The sequence below is a fragment of the Festucalex cinctus genome, chromosome 5, assembly GCF_051991245.1.
Source record: "Festucalex cinctus isolate MCC-2025b chromosome 5, RoL_Fcin_1.0, whole genome shotgun sequence".
Taxonomy (NCBI): domain Eukaryota; kingdom Metazoa; phylum Chordata; class Actinopteri; order Syngnathiformes; family Syngnathidae; genus Festucalex; species Festucalex cinctus.
Genome location: NC_135415.1, coordinates 16,550,223 through 16,572,676, shown reverse-complemented (window position 1 = coordinate 16,572,676; position 22,454 = coordinate 16,550,223). Strand labels below are relative to the sequence as shown.

Sequence of the window (22,454 nt, the reverse complement as noted above, 5' to 3'; positions counted from 1 at the left end):
TACAACCAGGCCAAATTAACAGTTTAGAACACCTGCATGGTGGAACAAAATTAACGCTACCAGTCCCATTTCTGTTGTACTGTATATCATCATTCATGAAGTGACTCCTGTCTCACCAAATGGCTGGGCCGGAACTACCTGCTATATGGTATTAAATATGCTTATTTTTGATGACCATTTCCTGACACGATTTGACTAATGAATCACGTCGGGGTCCCCAGTTGTAAGGAGACGAATGGACGAGTCAGCGCCTGTTCATTTGCACACAGATCAGTTACATTAGAGATAGACTCGTGTTTTTTTTTTTTTCCCCTTTGTCAGGGCCGTGCCAATTATTAGTAGTCAAAGAGGCCGATAACAGATATTTGAAGTAGATATTCTTGACTCAATCTTGACTTTGTTGTAATGTCTTAAAACATTAATGCTTATTGAACAACTTTTCAGACTTTTCAAAATGTTCTTTTGTTGTTGTTGTTGTTTTAATCTTAGACAATATAGGCCTACTTCATTTTAAATGTCTAATGCTCAGGTAGCTCCCAAGGTTATCAGTTTGTCTTAAAAGGAAACTGAAAGAAGTAAATACCATAGCTCTTTTTTTTTCTTCCCCAAAATCTTACACTTTCACATTTCTTTGTTTTAATATAAAACAAAAACAAAAGGTTCAGAATGTTCCCAAGGTCAGCACCATCTCTTATAAAGTTAACTGAAAATTTAAATAAATAGTTCTCTGAGATTAAAACGGTTTTAGCGTTACCTTTTATTGGCCGTCTGATTTTGAAAAAAAGGCCGATACCGATATTCGCCAAATATCTGCGCCGATAATCTATCCCTATTTTATATACAGGAAGATCCGCCATTCAATCGCCTTACAATGTTTCTGTATTTTTAGTTGGCCATGATGTGTTTTTGATATGGATGGTAAATCAACACTACTTGACGTCAAGCTCATCCGCAGGAGTGTGAACGGCTGCAAAGTGAGCTGATGGATAGTTTGCTGGCACGGGGTCATTAATGTTGGATGAGTGGCGCTGCGGGGGAAAGCGGGCGCACAACGAGGTACACGCACACATACAGCATCCACCGGGAAATGAACCTCTCGCTAATAAACTCGTATTCTCCACGATGATGCCAAATTGCTTGCACTTTGTGTCCCACTGTAGCCAATCATTGTGATCACCCTTTTTTTTTTATGCCCCCCCCCATCAAGCGTGACCGGACCGGATCGTACCAACCCAGCTAAGATACTAAGGGGAGTGGTTCGGGGTGGGTTCTCCCCTGTACCATCCCCACTAAACAGTTTGTCTTCACACACTGTAATCAAGTGAGTCAGGGTGTGAAACCAAGTGAGGTGTTTTTCTTTTTTTGTTTGTTTTTTCTTCCCATCATCCTCTTGTTTGCTCTCTGCTGGCAGTGTGTGCACAAATGCTTTGGTACGCTCCTCGCCTGCCTTCCACTCAGAACAAAGCCACGAGAGAGAGAGAGGGGAGGGAAGAAATGTCTCACTGACTCTGTCGCCTGGACGACCGGCGGCGAGGAGAAGAGAGGAGTGAGACTGGAGTGCAAAAAGCCAAACAAAACGGGAAAGCCAAATATTTTTTCCTGGAGGAGTTTTCTACTTGATGACTTATCAGCGTCACCTTCCAGAAGCAGCAGGAGGGGATGATACCGCAAAGCGCACGTTGCAAGTGGACCCAGAAGGCCTGAATGGACCCCCGTGAGACCCTGACACCTTCCTCTCGTCAGCCTCTTGTAAGTGCTTAATTAAGTGACTTGATATGTTAAGACCATCATGTGATATTTGTATCTCACCATCCAAACGTGAGAAGGAAGTTTGCCCTGAGTGGAAGTGGGCACACAATTGATGTGTAAATGAGTGCAAATGGGTGTGAGTGAAGGGAGGTAAAGGTCACGAATGTTGTCAAAGGCTCTCAGAGTGAGATCTCACTTTACTGTTGTCGGGGGTGGACAAAAAATGGCATTAGATTTTTTTTTGCCTCTAATTGGCTATGAAATGTATCTATTCATTTTTACGCACAGTGGTGCATCTCTCCCCATTGAAATGAATGGAAATGCCATTGGTCAGTTTTAACTACACAAAAAAAAAAGCGTGAATAGACCTCTGCAGTATTACACTATAAAAACATGAAGCAAAAGTAAATAAACAGCTTATGCATAATGATTTCATCCTTCAACGCACGTTGACATTGTGCTCCTTCTGCCTTGGCCACCAAGGAACAGTATTCATTCATTCATGCTTTTTTTTTCATTTAAGCAATTGAGCCAAACAACAAATGACAGGGAGCAATACATCTAAAAGAGACATTTAAAATACAAGAGTTTCACAACTACTGTAAGTGATTTAGTAGATGAGATCATCAATAGTTATAGCAATCATTGTGACAAAAATATTATGTTAAATATCTCATCGATCCAAGTCATAAGCTTTTCTGATTTTTTTTAAATAAATGGTTTTCCCAGTTTTTCTGAATGTTTTCTTTTTTCTTGACTGCAGTGCAATTTGTTTTTTTGTTTTTTTGTTTTTTTTTTTGCCCATAATGCAACAGGGTATACACATCCACAAGTTATTACCAGTGGCATTATGGGAAAAAATGCTCAGGTTTTAGCATTTAGCCAACAAGGCTATTATTATTATTATTTATTTATTTATTTATTTTAATTGTTATTATTTTATTTATTTTTTAGGATTTCCTTTTTACTGTTTTTGGAATTTTTTTATGGTATAAAAATATATATTTTTAAAAAACAGAAAAAAATGTCAATAAAACACTATTTAAAGACAATGCACAAAAAAACAACGCACCCCAAAATAAAAAGAAAAATAGTAAAAAACAAACAAACAAAAAACAGGTTTTTGTTTTCTTTCCCCAAGTGAATGCAGTAAAGTAAACTAATGTAGTTAATAACAATGGCAAACATGGCTTCTGGGTAATTTTGAGCTGCTTGGTCCAAAAACTGCTTCTGTTTCTTTGAATTGGCTCTAGTTTATCAGATATTGATATTTTTGATGACTGCTTGATTGATGAATTAATGTGCTTTGACAGTTTACAAAATGTACCTAATTGTCACAAAGTAGTGTTTGTACTTTTGCATTTGTTTACTGTTGATAATTTCGAATGAAACATGCTTTGCATATAGAAGGCTCTCTGCAATATCGATTGATAACATTTTAATGAAATTGCATCAAAAATGGAAGAATACTGTTTGGACATGCAAGTGTCAGGACCTCATCAAAGTTGTAGCATAAAGAGAACATCGATATTATAACTTGCATATTATTAGCACTTTTTTTTAGAACATAAATATGTCATATCTCAAAAACCTTCCCTATTCTACAAACTCGCATTAATTGAAAAGTTTGTCTTGAATGGGAATTCTTGTTTATCTATAAGTACATTGCGATTAGCCAGCATCCATCACATCAGTGACCTTAAAGCGCAATAGAAAATGGATGGATAGCGAATATAGTAGGCATGATGATTGCTTATAAACGGAGGCATCCGAGCCAGAACAAGTTTGTTTGTTTTTTGCCCACACTTGCACATCTTATAAATGGACTTGCTAAGGTATGCTGACAAATTGAAGTGTTGAACAATGGTGGCAGGCGCTAAAAACAATCTAGTTAAGACATGAGCGGACACATGACTTCACAGACCGTCGCCGCGTCTCTGTTGGCAGCATCACGCTGGAGCTGCAGCACTCAAGTCCGTCACAGTGTGCCTATCAGGCTCAAGCTGACTTCCTTTCTAAGATCTTGTTATCACTTTTGAGGCTGTTGGATGTTGGAATGCAAGCACGTTCACAGATGGTGCTTGTGTGTGCGTGTGTTTGATCGTCTGGCTTCTTTTTTTTATTTTTATCATCTTGTATATCTTTTCTGTTGGCCTGTCATCATGCACTAGGATAAGTTAACACACTTCAAGAAATCTCAAAAGGACCGAAATATTGTCGATATATAAAATAGTTGCCGAAGCCAAATTTTAATATTTTGGGAACACCATGAACAAAATTTTGAACTTACTATTATGCTAACTGCGTATGTTTCATGATGTCGTTATAGCTCGAAATGCTCACGGGAGATTTTAGTCGGGCTGGGTTTAAAAAAATTGAATAATCAATATTGAATCGATTCATAAAACCATGAATCGATTATTGTAGTATCTCTTTTTTTTCATATTAATTAACAAGAAAATATCAATTTAAAGGACAAATTTGTATATTAAAGAAACATTACCGGACATTAACAGAAGCCCAGAGGTATTGATTGAGAAGAAGTTCATGGGTATAAATCCTGTATTTGTATAGTGCATTTTCCTGAGTGGAAACGGAAGACTGTGCCTTTAAAATTTGCTGTTCACATGAATGAGTTTTCATACATTTGTGAAAGATCTGACTTATTGCACTTCACGACAATTCAGAATCTTTTTTTATTTATATTTACAATTAGTGAATTAGAATTATGAGAACATTTTCATGTTTGTGTAACACTTTTGAGTGATTACACAGTGTGTTACTTTCATTAATAAATAAAAAATGTAACCAGGTACTACCTCATTTCGAATTTAATGTTTGTGGAGTTTTGGTTATTTATTTATTTTGGTCAAGTCCATGATATTTAAAAATAATTGATGTTCCATAGTTAATCAATATCAGATTGAATTGAAGTGAATCGAATTGGAACAAATTAGAATCGAACCTAACTGAGCTGTTGTGACTCAAAATCGAATCGATTGAGGAAATTAGAATCAATATCAGCCTTTGAATTTAGTATAAAATCATATGGAAAAAAGTGCGGCATTATATTGTTTACAACAACATTACATTGTCATGTTATATCGTACAAATCAGTAGTTCTCAAATTTTTGGCACCGAGTACCATCTCTAAATAATAATTAAAATTGCCACAATATCGTTGTCATCAAGTCACGAAATTAAAAGCAGCACATGCTGTTATCTTAAAAAAATAAAAAATAAAAATAATAATAATATTGTGGGGGGGTTTTTAGTATGAATTTATTCGATACATTTTGAAAATCGAATCGTTGAAAATTTGCAAAATTGTGAAATCGAAATTTGTCTTTTGGATTATTAAAAGCTTGTTCTGTTATGTTCTGTTACATCCAGATGTTATTGTGAGTTGTAATTGTGCACAAGTAGCAGAATGCTGCATGAAAGCGTCACAATAGCTACCAACAATTTAATTTAAACACAAACTATGAATGTTAAGTTTATGTTTAAAAAAAATGATTTAGAATCAGTATATATTATTTCTGTCTGACCATTTTACACAGGAATTATTTTTGAATAATTTTTATTATTTTTTTTAGATTAAAATTGTAATCGTCTTGAATGACTTAAAAAAAAAAAAAGATTTTATTTTTTGGCACTATATGAATATTGTGACTTTTTTTTTTTTTTAATATCTCCAACCTCCCCACATTATCTTGTTAATTATTATATCGTGACATCATCATATTGTGATATCGTATTGTGATATTTGGATATCGTTCCATCCCTCCTTCCTTCCAGACGCCAAGGATGGACGTGGACGATGAGGCGCCGTTGTTTGACACAACCTGGGGGGGGGGAGGCGAGGACGAGCAAGCGGAGGTGGCGGCGGCCGCAGGTTTGAGGCACGGGTTGGTATGGGGGCCGTGGAAGGCGGTGGCCTGGGTCTACACGCGCCCTTGGGCCAGCGGGGTGGTCCTCGGGGGCTTTGTCCTCCTGCCTTGCACCTTGTTTGCCTTCATGCTCCTCTACTGGCCACCTCTGGACATCGACCTCTCCTACAGTGCCTTCGAGGTCCACAGTCACTTCTCCGCCGAGCGTTTCGACGCCCTCGCCATGGCGCTGAAGACCCAGCTGGGCTCCTGGGACAGGCGGCGGCAGCGGGACTCGGATAGCGGCGAGGCCGCGGCGGAGCCGGTCAACAATGGGACGCTTGACGAATCCCCGGCGACAGGCGATCGAGGGTCGTCCGGCCGGAGACGGCGCTCGGCTCCTGACTACTACCTCCAGAGTCAGGCCCTGTGGCGGATGGAGCTGGTGTTTGTGGCGCAGGGCGAGGGCGAGCGCAACATCTTCACGCCCGAGCGCCTGCGCACCATCCACGATGTGGAGCGCCTCCTCATGCGGCACCCGCGCTTCCCGCAGTTCTGCTGGAAGCCCGTGGAGGCGCTGAGGGACCTCCCGCTGGGGCCGTCGTACTGCTCGCCTCCCAGCTCGCTCCTGTCGTATCTCTACCCCAGCGAGCGGGGAGGGAAGGTCTACTACGACGGCATGGGTCCCGATTTGGCTGACATACAAGGTGAGCGCACCAGTTAACTTCATTCACTCGCAGCCATTTTCACTGAAGCAACCCACTTCGCTCCCAGCTGCTTTACTGGATTTTGACTGATTTTGCGAGGCCCACAGTATATTGCTATAAAAACATGCAACCTACCAAAAGAAAAACTAGTTTCATCTTTCATCAGCAAAAAAAAAAGTATATTTCTATCTGTTTCCGTTTTGCAGCAATAAGCATTTATAACTAAGTTTCATCATTACTCACAAATCTGCTTAGAATTGTGGAGGAAACAGCTTGTTTTCATCATGGCCTTGGTTGACACTGCTGCCACCTGCTCTAGCATAAAATAAATAAATAAATAAATAAATAAATAAAAAAACGTCTTTGGGACACTTAATGCATTTAAAATACATATTTATACGTTTTTGGGAGCAAATGAGTTAAACACCATATTAATTTTTCACTCAACAAAATACTAAGGCCGGCCGATATTTTGGCAGAAAAATATTTCACTAACTGATTAATTGGCCGATTATGTTGAAAAATTTGATACTGATACATACTGTGTACATACTGAACAGTACTGTTTCATAAGAAAGTAAACATATTGGCGGTGAATTGTTGTAATTATGAACAAAATGGCCTGCCAAATACCAATTTCTCTGAATTTGAAACGAAAACCCGACTGTTCCTGTCACCAATGTCCAACATGAAACACTAACCCCACCTAGTGGCATAAAATGACCTCAACACAAATAAATGTCTCAATGTTTACACTCCTTTTTGTATATCTTTTTAACTTCAAATAACTTTATGAATAACTTACAGTTGTGCTTATACTTATGAGCGCAATTTATGGTGAGACAAAGGCTTAAGCCCATAAATTCTGAAATACTGTAGCAACTGTTTTTATTTGAGGTTGAAGTTGACATGAGTAGAGATGTGCATGTGAATTTTGGTGACTTCATACATAGCATTTTTGTGTCATTAAGCAATGTTTAACGTTTGTACATTTACAGTTGTGCTAAAAAATTTCAAGCAAAAAGATAGATGACCAGACACATCCACATTTGTACTTGGTAACACTATTTGTTCACATTTATGTTAATAAGAGTATGAAAAGCTTAAATATTTTACTGTACATTTACAACAGGTATAGCGTACGATTAATTTACGATTAATCACAAAAGTTGCATTCAAGTCAGCATTAAAAAAAGCATTAAACAGACACTTGCTGATACTTTCGGAAACCCTGTATTACTCCATTAATCATCTATTTAATAATATGACATGATTTTGTTGTTTCCTGTGGTACTAAACGGTATTTAGAAAAGGAAAACCGACTGCCCCAACCCCAAACCAGTAGCGCAGAGTCCACCTTACTTGAAGTTTTCCCTGCAGGTTCACTGAGTCTGGCGATCACCCACCCTCAGTTCTACTGGTACGTGGATGAAAGTCTCTCCCCCGAGCATCTCTCTTCGTCCCTCCTGCGTAGCGAAATCCACTTCGGCGCCCCTCTCCCGTCCTACTACTCGGTCCAGGACCGGGCCGACGAGCAGAGGAGCCACTTCAAGAACTTTGTGGTGCAGTACGCAGAAATCCTGGCCAAGCAGTCCACCAGGTCAGAAGACGTTTCATCATTGCGATGTCGAGTCGCGCTGGTTCTTCCACTCATGCCGTCTTGCTGCTGTCAGTCAGGTAAAGGTTCTCTATGGGGGAACGGAGCTTTTCGACCATGAAGTGAGGCACACCTTCAGGAATGATATGATGCTGGCGGTTGTCAGTGGAGTCTGCATTACTGTGCTGGTCTACATCCTGACCTCTTTCTCTGGTATTACACTGATTCCGTATATGAACTCATTCACTCGCACTCGCATTATTGTACTGGATTATGACACAGAATATTGTGTTCTATGGCTATAAAAACATGGAACCTACCAAAAGAAAGATAAGAGTCTCTTTTTTTCACCAGAAGCAGCAATTAGCATTAGAATATAACTAAGTTTAATCATTATTTAGATTCCTGGTGAAAACACTGACAAAAAGAGCTTGTTGCAACATGGCCCTGGCTGATCTCTTATACTTTGCTGCCACCTGCTGGCCGTTTTTGTAATACCTAGCATTGCTTCAAGCATTCTCTTCAGTTCAGAGGCTGTATTAAAGCATAAAAAAAAAAAGTTACAAAAAACGTTTAAATACGTCTTTGGGAGCATGATAATATTTAAATAGAACGTGTTTATACGTTTTTGGGAACAAATGAGTTAAAAATGTACTGAAATATTTTTGAGAGGGGGAAAAATTCTGGTTTGTGATTGTTTGTCATTCTGTCTTCCGTGTAGCCTTTCTGACGTTCTTCGGTTTGGCCAGCATCGGTCTGAGTTGCCTGATGGCCCTCTTCTTGTATCACGTGGTCTTCGGTGTGAGGTACCTGGGTATTCTCAACGGAGTGGCGGCTTTTGTCATTATTGGAATCGGTACGGGAAATGAATGTAATTCGGAAACCGGATGGGATGGGGGGAAACGAAAACCTGTAATTTTCTTTGCTTCTTGGCTCAGGTGTGGATGATGTGTTTGTGTTCATCAACACCTTCAGACAGGCGGCCCATCTTGGTCATCCGCAGCGGCGGATGGTCTACACCATCAAGACGGCAGGCCGAGCCACTTTCCTCACCTCCTTCACCACGGCGGCCGCCTACGCTGCCAACGCCTTCTCCAAGGTCGTCAGAGCGGAGCCGTCCAATTTGCTTTCTGTTACGTGCTTGAATCAAAAGTGCCTGGCTCAGCAGTCATTTCCCACAAAGTGAAAGGGGGTTTTTTTTTTGGTGTTTTTTTTTTGGTGTTTTTTTTTTTTTTTTTTTTTTTACACAGATCCCAGCCGTGCACGACTTTGGCCTATTCATGGCTCTCATTGTCAGCTGCTGCTGGCTTTGGGTTTGCGTGCTGATGCCGGCCGCCTTGTGTATCTGGACGCGGTGGGTGGAGCCACGCGAGCACGACGGGTTACGCTGGTGAGAAAATTGTGTTTGTTTGGGCGAAACAGAACAGCAAAATGTTTTGAATGTGTCACATTTATTATTATTTATTTATTTGTATTATTATTATTATTATTATTATTATTATTATTATTATTATTATTATTATTATTATTATAACTAAAGTAGTGCAAAACATTCGTATCCCGAATTATGTTTCACCAATGAAATCAATGGAAATCCCATTATTCCATTCCAGCATTCCAAAATATAAAAGCAAAAAAAAAATAATTCATTAAAAATATTTTTAGAATAAGTATAATAGCAATTATACATATTTAAAGGGGGAATCATTCTTAAACATTTCCTGACTATAAATGTGACCTCACTAGTCTAAACGTGACATTTTGATTGATATTGCCTTTGTGGAATATGAGTTCTGAAGCAAAATCCAGCCGTTTTTACCCATCTCAGGAGGCAGCCATTTTGCCACTCGCTCTCGACTGAAGATGACATCACAGTCACCTGTTTTCCGAAACTGAGCTGTGATTGGTTGTTACTTGAGACCTGAACAACTGTGAGGTAATTTTACCACTCGACAGCAAGTGGCAAAATGGCTGCCTACTAATATTGATTAAAAACTGCTGGATTTTGCCGCGTAACTTATATTCTACTAACACAATATTAACCATAATACTGTATTGAGACTATTGGGGCTGCATAGAACACATTATTGTCAAGAATTGTATTGGGGGGTGGGGGAGATGTTCATCCTTTAACGTTATAAAAACATAGAATCATAACCGGCCACCAGGAGGCAGTACAGCACATACAAATGGACTACACTACATGTAAATATGATGATGACACACAGAAGAAGACAGTCACAAGTTAGAAATATGGAATAAAAAATATAATATTAGACATTTTTCAGAGAGGAAATAAAATTCATAATACATGCCTGCGAGTATTGTAATTAATTGTTCTGTGTGCATAATTTGCTACAGCTTGTTTTCAACTCTAAGGTTTTTAATTACCGGTACATTGATGCTAGTTTTTGTTTTGTCTTTTAGCGCATTGTAGTCTTGAGTTCTGATTTTGATTTGTTTTATTAGTATTGCCAGTATTATTACGATTTGCGTCATTGTTTCTAATGTCAATCGTCTCCCTCCACCATATACAGTACATTGATTACTATGTTCATATACTATCAACACACAGTCATGTTCACAAATTTATGCTTTTTAGTTTCTCTGGCTCACAGTAATGTGCAAGAAAAAAAGAAAAGAAGAAAAGAAATGGTTGTGTTTGCGCATGCTGTGCAACACCGAGCCCGACATCTAATCCCCTCAGCTGTCTCTTTCCCTAAACGGCCTCTTCCCTCACAAAGCTGCAAGTCGTTTGGGGGCCTGTCATCGAGCCACGGCCCTCTGTCGGACGAGGACGACGACGTGGCGCTGCTGTCAGTGGAGATGGAGCCAGGTGAGATTATGATCTGGAACGGGCTCGCTCGCGCACACGTCGGCAATGGCGCTTGACGTCTGCGCGTCTGGCGACAGATCCCCTCGAGGCGGACGGTGACGCGGGTGTTCTTTCCCTGTCGGTGGAGGCGCCAATGGACCCTGCAGGGCACCATCAAGGTGTGGTCAGCGTCAAGCTCCAGTGGGCCCTCGAGCATTTTGTGGCCCGGCCGGCTGTAGAGAGGAGGAAAATGATTCTCGGTAAGGCAATCGCACAGTGAATTGGGCTGGAAATTTCCATTTGTATGTTGCAAAAACTGTGGTTTTGCTACAAATATTTTCCCAAGGTTGTCTTCCTTCACATGACATATGGACCAAACGAGCCATGCATTGCTCATTTTATTGGTTAATTGTTGACCGTTTAAAATTTGTCATGTTTTCCGACATGTTTTGACAAAATGGATTCACCCTCCCTACTAGGGCTGGGTATCGATTCTAATTTCCTCAATCGATTCAATTTCAATTCACAAGAGTTCAGTTTGATTCGATTCAATTCAATTCACTTCAATGCGATATTGACGAATTATGGCACATCAATTCTTCGTAAATTTGAAGGACTTGATGATGCTGCATTCGAGGATAGTCGGAAGTTGGACTTCTCTGAGTTCAAACCAGGAAGTGTGTACGGGAACGCCCCCCCTCGGAAATTTCACTTGCGAAGTCGAAAAAAAAGGACCTCCACTTCACTGACAGTGACAGACTACAAGTGACATCACTCCACAATGGCGTGAATTACAAAAACAATTTACTCGCATATAAAACTAGATGGCTTTCTTCATTCATAAATATTCCACATAACTTCATGTGATGCAACGTACGCGACAATATACCGCTATCACCCCTGCATGAAATTATGCGGTGAACTACTGAACTATTTGGAATGCTTATGAAAGAAGATAAAAACAATAAATGAAGCAAAATTGTGAGCAGATAAGTTTGCTGGAGGTCAAAATGAGTTTTGAGGACCACAATTGAATTGAATTGAATTGAATTGTCTGAAAGTGCAATATAAGCCTTTCACCCTGTTCTGCACTCTGCATCAAAATGTGTACTGCTTATTATGAGTATGATGAGACGCTTTCTCAAGTCTGATCGCTCCAAACTTGCTCCATGGCAACCAAATCTTTACATGTTGTTGCCGATGCTTGTGGCCAGGCGTCTTCCTGCTGCTTTTGCTGGTATCTGCGGGCTGTTGCTGTCTGCTGAGGCCGGCCTCCCACGCCCCCTTGCTGTTCCGCCAGGACACGAACCTCCAGATGCTTCTGGCTCTCAGGAGCAACCTCAGCAGTCAGGGGATCTCCTGCCCCATGTGCTCAGGTGAGGGAGGCTGCTTAAGCTGGAAAACTGCAAACAAACAACAATATTTTGGAAATAAAGCGTGATGTATTCTTCAGGTGTGTTCATGGAGAAACCACACCCTTTGTCCAGTCATACTTCCTGGTCAACATTCGGGAATGAGCAGACCGGCGAGACAGCAGACACCTCAAGTGCGACTCGAAACACAGCACGACAAAATGCAAGCATCAACCAAACAGGTAAATGGGCCAAGTGAAGAACTCTAATCCAAAATATGATGAATCCATTTGGATTATTCTGAGATTCTTCTTCTTCTTTTTTTTTGTAACTCATTTTCTACCAGCCATTTTCACCATTTTTCCTTCGCTCCTGACTGTTTTACTGGATTTTGACTGATTTTGCAAGGCCCACAGAATATTGTGTTCTATTGCTATAAAAACATAGAACCTACCAAAATAAAGATTAAAGTCTCCAATTTCATCAGGAAAAAAAGTGTGTTTGAATCTGTCACTGGTTTGCAGCAATTAGCATTACAATATAGCATTACAATTAGCATTACAATATAGCTAAGTTTCATTGCATTCCTGGTGAAAACACAAAAAGAGCTTGTTGCAACATGCCCCTGGCTGATCTCTTATTACTCTATTTCCACCTACTGGCCGTTTTTTGTAATAATTACCATTGCTTTAAGCCACCTCTTCATGTCAGAAGCTGCATCAAAGCCTACTGTACTCTTACAAAAAAAAACGTGTCAATACATTTTTGGGAGTGAAGGACAAAGTATTAAAAATATGGCTATGGGTATTATGGCAGACAGGTAGTTAGCTACAGTGAACATAAAAACTCCCACACAGTCCTGTTCAAATGCCAGGTTTTTGTGATGTAAAAAAAATGAGACAAAGATATTTAACGTTTTCCACCATTATGTGGTTATAACAAAAAACAACAACAATCTTTTCAAAGGTAAAATATACTGTTTGCTTAAGTGTGCACACCCTCCTATAACTTTGATATAAGCGACTTACATTTAAAGTCAACTTATGTGGGAATCAGCACACACTTGGCACCATTTTTTAAAGTGACTCTGATCAACCCAAAATAAACTCAGCTGTTTTAGTAAGCTTTTCCTGTTTAGTTACTTTGTTGTATGCAGGTTTGTAGGTATTTATATAGAAATGAATTTGTACGTTAGGATAGTTTGCTAGGTCTGGATTGATGGATGACAGGATGGTTACTGATGCACCAACCCATGGATAGCAGTCTGTTTCCAGGCGTGACCGTGCTTTTTTTTTTCTTCAGGTTTTTTACTGACAGTGTTTATATCAAAGTTGGAGTTGAGAAGCTCGATCAGCATTTACCGCTTCTCGCTGAACGCCAGCGCGCCTTCCCCATGGACGCTGTGCGGCACGGATCACGAGCAGGTGTCTTCGTTTCAGGTCAGCACCACATGCACCACACAACCAGGGATGGAATTTTAAATTTCCAAGTCCAAAATCAAGTCAGAGTTGCTACGAAGTCTAGTTCGACTCACGTCGCATGTCACATATTGCTACTCCTGTTTTCCTGATTTTCTTAGAAGCATAATTCAAAGCTAATATGACATTTGTGTCGTGAAGTGGCCGCTGCACTCATCATCAGTCTTTTAGTGCCTTTTCAGGTTTGCGCACACTACACAAAAACCACGCGTCATCTAGAGTAAATATTTTCAAACAAATATGACCTTTTTTTCTCGAAATATTACTGATTTTTTTATTCTAGGGTTGTTGTTTTTTTTTGTTTTTTTTTAGGGGTTAAAAATATTTTTATAAAAACAGTATATTTATTTGAAAAATAAGATTTTAAAATAAATGTTTTTATTTTTTAAATAACATTTTAAAATATTGTGGGGTTTTTTTTTTAAATTATTTTTGAAGTATTGTGACTGTAATCAAGATGTTTTTATTTTTTCGCAAAAATGGACTTTCTCCCCTCCCCCAAGTTTTTCATCAAAAAAAACAAAAAACAAAAAAAACAGAATTGTTTCTTGGGGGGGGGAAAAAATACTTTTACTTGCTTTTTTTTCATCTTGACTTGCAAAAACCAGTTCAGATTAATTAATTAGTTAATTAATTTAATAGAATTAGTTAATAGTTAATAGAATTTTAGAAGTTAATAGAATTTTGTAGGCCGCTTATTCCTCACAAGGGTCGCGGGGGGTGCTGGAGCCTATCTCAGCTGGCTCTGGGCAGTAGGCGGGGGACACCCTGAACTGGTTGCTAGCCAATCGCAGTGAATTAAATTAAATTAATAAATTTAAATTTTGAAAATGAAACATCAGAAAATAAACATTGTGTGTTTTGCCAAACGCATGAACTTTGTCTTACGAAATTCTGCTCAAGAAACTATCATCAATTTTGCAGTAATTTTCAACCTTGAAGCAGTTTCATGTAAACACAGTTGGCAGCAGTCCATCACCTCTCCGTGTTGAATATCCCTTGAAGAGAAAATGTCTTCTTCAGGCTTTTAATCAACCGTGGCGCAACTACACGCGAAGAATGACGGTGTGCGTATCCCACGACTACTACCCGTACCCCAGCTGGATGATCACATCTGGATCGTGTGACGGTCGCCACAGCTGGATGCCCGAGTTTGCCTTCTACGTGGCAGCATCAGCGCAGCAGCACAGCAGGTGGACGTCGATCAATAGCAAAACATTTTTTTTTCAAACAAGTACAAAATAAAAAACAAAGTTGTATTTCAATTTTTAGTCGATGAGATGAACTTTTGACTCGATAGGAAACTGCATTTCGCCCAGCACAAACTGAGGCCACATCCTACTCGAGTGTGCGTAAGCCCGCCTGGCTGCGGCATCAGTCGCTCGCCGGATGGACCCGCACGGGGGACCTTTTACGTTCCTCTTCCCACAGGTAAGTCTGAGGCAGTGTTGACATGCGCTGTGTTGTCCTCACTGTGATTTTTTGCCTGCTTTCGTGGAAGATTCCGCCTCTGCCGCACCAGAGAACGCGTCCAAGATGTTTGGCTTCAACCCGTGCACGGGCGGCGCCTGCGGCCGGCCGGCCACGCGTCCCCTGGTCGACACGGGCGCCATGGTCTTCGTGGTCTTCGGCATCTTGGGAGTGAATCGCAGCCAGCGCGCAGACAATCACGTTATTGGAGACATTGTGAGCTTTCTGTGTCCTCGTGGCTTATCATTATCAATCAATAGAATCCTGTCAAGTTTGTCTTTATTTCTCCCCCAAAACAGGGCAACGTCGTGTTGGATCCAGACTTTGACATTTTCCAGGAAATGGGACACCTGTGCAAGATTTGCAAAGCTGTTAGTGCAAATAAACAACTGGTGAAGCCCGGAGGAGCTCAGTGCCTGCCTTCAGGTAACAAACAACAACAAACTGCTTGCGTCTTTTGGTGACAATGTAATTATGGTTTGCCTTTGTATTTTACTTCTAATTGATTATTCGTATTTCATGCAAAACATGTCCAATAATTTTCTATCATTTCAACAACTTCTCAAACACCGGCGATTTACAACCGTAACAATAATAACATTTATATACATGTATTCGTGCTTTTGTATGTATTTATACATGCTTCATGAAAGTATTAACTCCCTTTGAAGTTTGTGACCTTTGACGTTTTTTTATTTTTTTTTATTTTTATTTATTTATTTATTTTGTGAGGAATTAATACCACATGGGACCCACTCATGTAGCGGAATGAAATTTATATATTTTAAAATTTTACTTTTTACAGATTTAAAAAAACAACAACTGATAAGTACAGCGTGCATAAATTAATCAAAAACTATTCAATTATCAAATTTAGGGAATGCCGAGTACTGATACCAGGTATCAGTATCGGTGTTGATGTCAGCCTGATACAGCCCTCCTGTGTGTGTTTTACGAATCAAGAACTAGAAATTAGGAGAATAAAAAATTGCCAAATATTTTATGCAATATTTTATGACAATTGCTGCATTGGAATGCTAAAAAAAAAAAAAAGTTTAATTATCTATCTTTTTTTTTTTCGTTCTTTTTTAATCAAAAGTACTCAAGAGTTGATTACCATAACTAGTATTGGTCTGGAAAAAAAAGAGTGGTATTGAACATCCCTATTATTATTATTATTATTATTATTATTATTATTATTATTATTATTATGAGGATGATAATAATTATTCAATATTATTAATAATGATAGTGATTATAATAATATAATAATAATAATAATAATAATTATTATTATTATTATTATTATTATTATTATTATTATTATTTATAATTAAATATTTATTTAAAAATTGTCCAAAATCTTAGAATTTGAGCCTCTCATCAGTAAAAATTCTTCAATTTTTGTTGTCCTACATGAAAGTGGACTGATTATCTTTGTGTTGACTCAAAATGAAACATTTGCAAACATCTGCTTTTACTTTGGAAAACCATAATCGACACTTTGCAAGTCAATTGAATAATTTGTGCACATTTTGAAGTGTCAACTAAAAATGTTCTATTTTTTATTTTTTTTTAATAAGTGGATAGAACCGCAACGTTTTTTGTTTTGTTTGTTTGTTTGTTTGTTTGTTTGTTTTTGGTTTGTTTTTTTGTCTGATTCATCAATTATTTGCAACAATTAACCCGTGCTGGTGTCACAAAAAAGCCAAAGAAAAAGCAAAGGAACCTTAACGTATGTGGTAAACCTTGGACAACAAAACAAACCAAAACTTGGAAAACATTTAACACTTTGAACACTTAAATTATTATTAGAATTATTATTATTATTATTATTATTATTTTATTGCTCTTCTTCTCATCACATTCTTTTCTCTTGCTCTTCTTATTTCTTCCCTTATTTCCTTATTTTGATCTTTTCAAAAATACAAAAAATTATTAGTTTGATTGTTTATGTTTAACTAATGATCGTATTTTGATAGTTTTTTATTTATTTATTTTTTTTACCTGCCTATGCGCCTTCAATTCCCCCTTCAATACAAGACCAATCAAGTTGATTGAATTTGAATTTGTAGGTAACAAGCTGTCGTCGGTTCTGCCTCTGCTGCATCCGGACTGTCGCGCTCTGCCGGAGCCCAACCTGCTCCCGGGCCAGCTGTCCCACGGGGCGGTGGGGACGCGCGGCGGGAAGGTCCGATGGCTCTCCATGGCCTTCGAGTCGGTGAGCGGTCGTCAACGTCATTTCGCCGCTCGGCCTTTTCGGGGCTCCTTCAGGTGGCCATCTTGTGGTTTTTAGACCACGTACAAGGGCAAGTCGTCCTTCCAGACGTACGCCGACTTCGTCCGCTGGGAGACGTTTATCCAGGCGCAACTCTCGGCTCTCCCGCGCTCGTCGGCCTTGAGGCGAGGCTTCCAGACTTGTGAGCACTGGAAGCAGATCTTCATGGAGATCATCGGTAATCAGTGGGATGCGGGTTCGAGATTTGTGCGTGTGTTGACGGAGTGTGTTGCAGGTGTGGAGAGCGCCCTCTGGAGTCTGCTGCTGTCCCTCGCAATCTGCGTGGCGGCCGTCTCCGTTTTCACAGCGCATCTTTTCCTGCTGCTTCCAGTCCTCCTGACTGTCCTGGGTACAAGTCACAAAAGGTTTGAGAGGTTGAAGCTGCTCAGGCCCGTTTTAGGCCACTGTCGGTCTGTTGCCAGGAGTGATCTGCGTGGTGGGCGCGCTCATGTACTGCTTGGGCTGGCAGTTGGGAGCGGTGGAGGCCATTTCGTTGTCCATCCTGGTGGGGTCGTCGGTGGATTACTGTCTGCATCTGGTGGAAGGATTCATGTTGGCCGGTGAGATGACGACGACAACGACGACGACAACTACCGCAGGACTCGGCTGCGTAAGTCGACTATTCCCATTTACCTATCATCCACCAACATTGCCTATGTACAGTATATCTACAGTAGATCAACTATAATCTGTCCATCAAGCATTCATTTTCTCATCTCCATAACTATCTAGTTTCCTAGCACCCATTTTTCCTATTGACCTACATACCCGTCCAGCTAATCCATCCGTCATTTTCCCATGCATCTACATATCAATGCTTCTATCATCCATACCCATCTTGTAGTTTACCAACACACCTATGTAGCTTTCATCCACCACCGCCCAGGTTTCACATTTACCTGCATACCTTTCTAGCTGTCACCCACTCATTGTACATAGAAAGTATGTACGATTTTATCCATCTAGCAATCATCCACCCATCTTTCCTATGTACCTGTGTACTGTACTCCTCCCTACCCTGTGTATCTCCATACCTAAATACTTGGCATGCACCTGTCATTATTACATACATATCTAGCTGTCACCCGCCCATCCAGTCATCTTTTCAATGCACCAAAATACCTGTCTAGCTAAAATCTCTTTTCTCCGTGTATCTTCATACCTATCTACTTATTGTCCACTAATTTTCCTATTTACCTATATACCCATCTAGCTAAAATCTATTTTTTTTTATTTATTCTAGTTATACCATTACCAACCATGTATATTTATATATACCATCCCTCCACCACACATCTTTCTTATTTATCTACCTGTCTAGCTGTCATCCATTTCCATCCATCTTTCTTAAGTTTCTATTGTACTTGAGCTTGAGCTGTCATTCACCCACCCATTTTCCTGTGTTCCTTTCATACAGTTACTATTTCGATTATCATTCATCCATACCTATCTAAGTCCCTCAGCCATGAAGACAGTAACGTCTCAAAGTTTGTTCAGTGCTCGTTAGACATGAACTAAATCGCCACGTGGCATTCATGTATCGCCTTTTGTTCGGCAGGAGGCGGCAGCGGCTTCGAGGCAGCGGCGCAGCGTGGAGGCGGTCAAGCATGTGGGCGTTGCCATCGTGTCCAGTGCCGTTACCACGGTGATCTCCACGCTCCCCCTCTTCTTCTGCGTCATCGTGCCTTTCGCCAAGTTCGGCCAGATCGTAGCTATCAACACCAGCGTCTCCATTTTGTTCACCCTGACCGTGACGGTGGCCACGCTGGCCAGCGCCGCGCCCGCCGAATTCAGCAGGACCCCCGGCAGCGTGCTGAAGGCCGCCGCCGCCGTGCTGGCGCTGGCGGCCGCGGGGGGAGCCGCGTGGTGGGCGGGGGGCCGCGCGGGGTTGTCTGTGGTTGTGTAAATGTGATGATGTCACAGGGCAGTGATTCTCAATGAGAAGAGGCACTACCGAAGTATTTAACTTTCATGTTTAATATTTCATATTTACAAACTACAATTAATGTATTGTGTACATTTTTGTTGAACGTTTATGTTCAGTATTTGATTGATTTTTTTATTGCCTTGTTATTAACAAACAAACGCCTACTGTGTTTTTATTAAGGTGGGGACTGGTGTAAAAAAAAAAATGTCACAGAGGACTTCTTCTGATAGCAACACTAGTTGCACTCACAGTGAATGTTAAAGATGTCATATTTCAATGCAGGTGCAAAAAAAAAAAAAAAACTGACTTCAACGCCTCATTTGTGGAACAATATAAATATTTTTTTTAGACAAAACACACTTTTTTTGTATCCAGTTTGTACCAAAAACTATGGAAGAAGAACTCATTAATTGTTGATGCAAGTCTAGTTAAAAAAATAAATAAGTAGACCTATTTATATTCTATTTTGGCTGACTTGGCAACTAATCATTAGTTTCTAATTAATGGAGCTCTTATTTCAAGATAATTATTACTTTGTTGTACACTTTTTTTTTTTTTTTTTTTGTAATTGAAACCGTAACCCATCACTGCAAGTTCATTACAACGTGCATTAAACAAAATGTCATTTAATTAAACTTTTAATTTCATTTAGTTGGAACCACTGAAACTCATTGCACCATACATTTTATTGAATTGAAATGGAAGCATGCCACTGCAATTAATTGCATCATTAACTTGCCTGCAGCTCTTTGCACCATACATTTCAATATATATGTATTCTGAATATAGTTTTGAATGTTATTGGGGGTTTTTTTGTACTGTATTTATTCAAGCTTTTGAAAGTATTTACGAGTTGAATGTAAGTCTTTTGGGACGTTTGTGCTCTAAGCGGATTGTGAATGACCATGTTGGCCTTCGTGTGATTTCTTCATAAGAGACACGGGCTTTATGCGTGTTCTGCAACCTGTTATCATTTTTGTGTAATATTGTGCAGTGGTGGGCGTCGTTATTGACTGGAACTGATGATTGGGAAGTGCCCACCTTTTGTCGTGTGCTTCAACAGTTTCATTGAATGCTTGCTCATACGAAACCTTGAAAAAATTCACAGACTGAGCAAAGCAAATACACATACATGTATTTTTGTGAGGCTTCCCATAATCAAGCATTCACTGGAAGTGCTGAAGCACACGCCAAAAGGTGGGCACTTCCATCAATCATCAATTCCAGTCAGTGACGAAGCCCACCTTCTGATGTTGTGTATTGAATGTGACTTCAAGCAAAATGATTTTCCGTTGGTGTCTGGATTCAAATTTGACCCCCCCCTCTCCCACCCACCCCCAAAAAAACGCTATTTCCCGGCTTTTTGCTTTCAAAAGTGTTTTAGAAAAGTTTTAATATACTCGTTTCCAGTTTTCCTCACACACAGACACGGGAGAATTGTGTGTACCCTTTTGAATACCTCTTTTCACACTTATGTTCATGTGGCTGACGTGGGCAACACCCTGAAGGCAGATTCACATCAGTAGCAACATTTCCTGTGCAAGGGGATTTAAAAAAAAACACAAAAAAACAAAAAACACCTGACTATACATGGTAATTAAAAAATAAATAAATAAAACACCTTACCATACTTGGTTGTTTAAGAAAAAAAAAATGCCTTACTATATACAAGGTTGTAAAAAAGCCTTACATGTTTTTTTGTTTTTTTTGTTTTTTGTTTTTTGTTTTTTTAAACGCCTGACTATACATGGTCCTTAAATAAGCGCCTTGTTTATATAAACACACCTTACCCATGGTCCCATGGTCGTTAAAAAATAAACACCTTACTCTACATGGTCATTTAAAAAGCAAAACGCCTTATTCTATGGTCATGGTCGTTTAAAAAAAAAAAAAGCCTTACTATATATACAGAACGCCTTAGTATACATGCTGGTTTAAAAAAAGCCTTACTATACATGGTCGTTTAAAGAAAAATAAAGTATAAGAATAAAATACCTTACTATACATGGTTGTTTAAAAAAAAAAAATGCCTTACTGTACATGGTCGTTTAAAAAAAAAAAACCTTACTATACATGGTTGTTTAAAAAAAAAAATGCCTTACTGTACATGGTCGTTTAAAAAAAAAATACCTTACTATACATGGTTGTTTAAAAAAAAAAAATGGCTTACTGTACATGGTCGTTTAAAAAAACAAAACAAAAAAAACCCGCCTTACTATACATGGTCGTTTAAAATAAAATAAAAAAATTAATGCCTTACTGTACATGGTCGTTTAAAAAAAACAAAAAAAACAAAAACCCGCCTTACAATACATGGTCGTTTAAAAAAAAAAGAAAAAAAAAAACCTTACAATACATGGTCATTTAAAAAAAATGTCTGACTATACATGGCCGTTTAAAAAAAACAAAAACAAACCTTAGTATACATGGTCGTTTAAAAAAAAAAAAAAAAAAAAAAAAGCCTTACTATACATGGTTGTTTTAAAAAAAAAAAAAAAAAAAAAAAAAAAAACGCCTTACTATACATGGTCGTTTAAAAAAAAAAAAAAAAGCCTTACTATACATGGTCATTTAAAAAAAAAAAAAAAAAAAGCCTTACTATACATGGTCATTTAAAAAAAAAAAAAAAAAAAAGCCTTACTATACATGGTCCTTAAAAAAAAAAAAAAAAAAAGCCTTACCATACATGGTCGATTAAAAAAAAAAACGTCGTTTAAAGAAAAATAAATAAAACGCCTTAATATACATGGTCATTTAAAAAAATATATACCTTACTATACATGGTCGTTTAAAGAAAAATAAATATATAAAACGCCTTAATATACATGGTCGTTTAAAAAAAAAAAATACCTTACTATACATGGTTGTTTAAAAAAAAAAAAAAAAAAAAACCTGACTATACATGGTCATTTAAAAAAAAAAATCCCTTACTGTACATGGTCGTTTAAAAAAAAAAAACCGCCTTACTATACATGTTCATAAAAAAAAAAAAATGCCTTACTGTACATGGTCGTTTAAAAAAAAAAAGCAAAAAAAACCCCGCCTTACTATACATGGTCGTTTAAGAAAAACAAAAAAACGGCTTACAATACATGGTCATTTAAAAAAAATGTCTTGCTATACATGGCCGTTTAGAAAAAACAAAAACAAACCTTAGTATACATGGTCATTTAAAAAAAAAAAAAAAAACGCCTTACTATACATGGTCGTTT

The 22,454-nt window shown here is 38.8% G+C and overlaps 1 protein-coding gene across 2 annotated transcripts; it reads left to right on the top strand.

Moving 5' to 3' along the window:
* The first annotated feature begins 182 nt into the window (after positions 1-182).
* Positions 183-21,498, top strand: disp3 (dispatched RND transporter family member 3). Of its 2 annotated transcripts, none has more exons than XM_077522859.1 (23): positions 183-1,056; positions 1,208-1,321; positions 1,412-1,749; positions 5,548-6,325; positions 7,706-7,925; positions 7,999-8,135; positions 8,644-8,778; positions 8,861-9,021; positions 9,173-9,312; positions 10,667-10,758; positions 10,836-10,997; positions 11,952-12,113; positions 12,191-12,331; positions 13,392-13,528; positions 14,591-14,760; positions 14,868-14,998; positions 15,069-15,253; positions 15,337-15,463; positions 17,113-17,258; positions 17,334-17,493; positions 17,551-17,664; positions 17,738-17,925; positions 18,874-21,498. In XM_077522859.1, the coding sequence occupies exons 3-23, from the start codon at positions 1,705-1,707 to the stop codon at positions 19,219-19,221; spliced, it is 3,879 nt and encodes a 1,292-aa protein (XP_077378985.1). In that variant the 5' UTR covers positions 183-1,056; positions 1,208-1,321; positions 1,412-1,704; the 3' UTR covers positions 19,222-21,498. The 2 variants fall into 2 exon arrangements, with proteins under 2 accessions (XP_077378985.1, XP_077378986.1); XM_077522860.1 differs by having other exon boundaries at positions 5,811-6,325; positions 18,874-21,497.
* Positions 21,499-22,454: the final 956 nt, after the last annotated feature.

Coding starts and splice junctions, on each gene's coding strand:
- disp3 (XM_077522859.1), top strand. CDS start 1,705: ATGGACCCCCGTGAGACCCTGACACCTTCCTCTCGTCAGCCTCTT. Junction 9,022..9,172: donor CTGCCAACGCCTTCTCCAAG/GTCGTCAGAGCG, acceptor TTTTTTACACAG/ATCCCAGCCGTGCACGACTT. Junction 17,926..18,873: donor CTACCGCAGGACTCGGCTGC/GTAAGTCGACTA, acceptor TTTGTTCGGCAG/GAGGCGGCAGCGGCTTCGAG.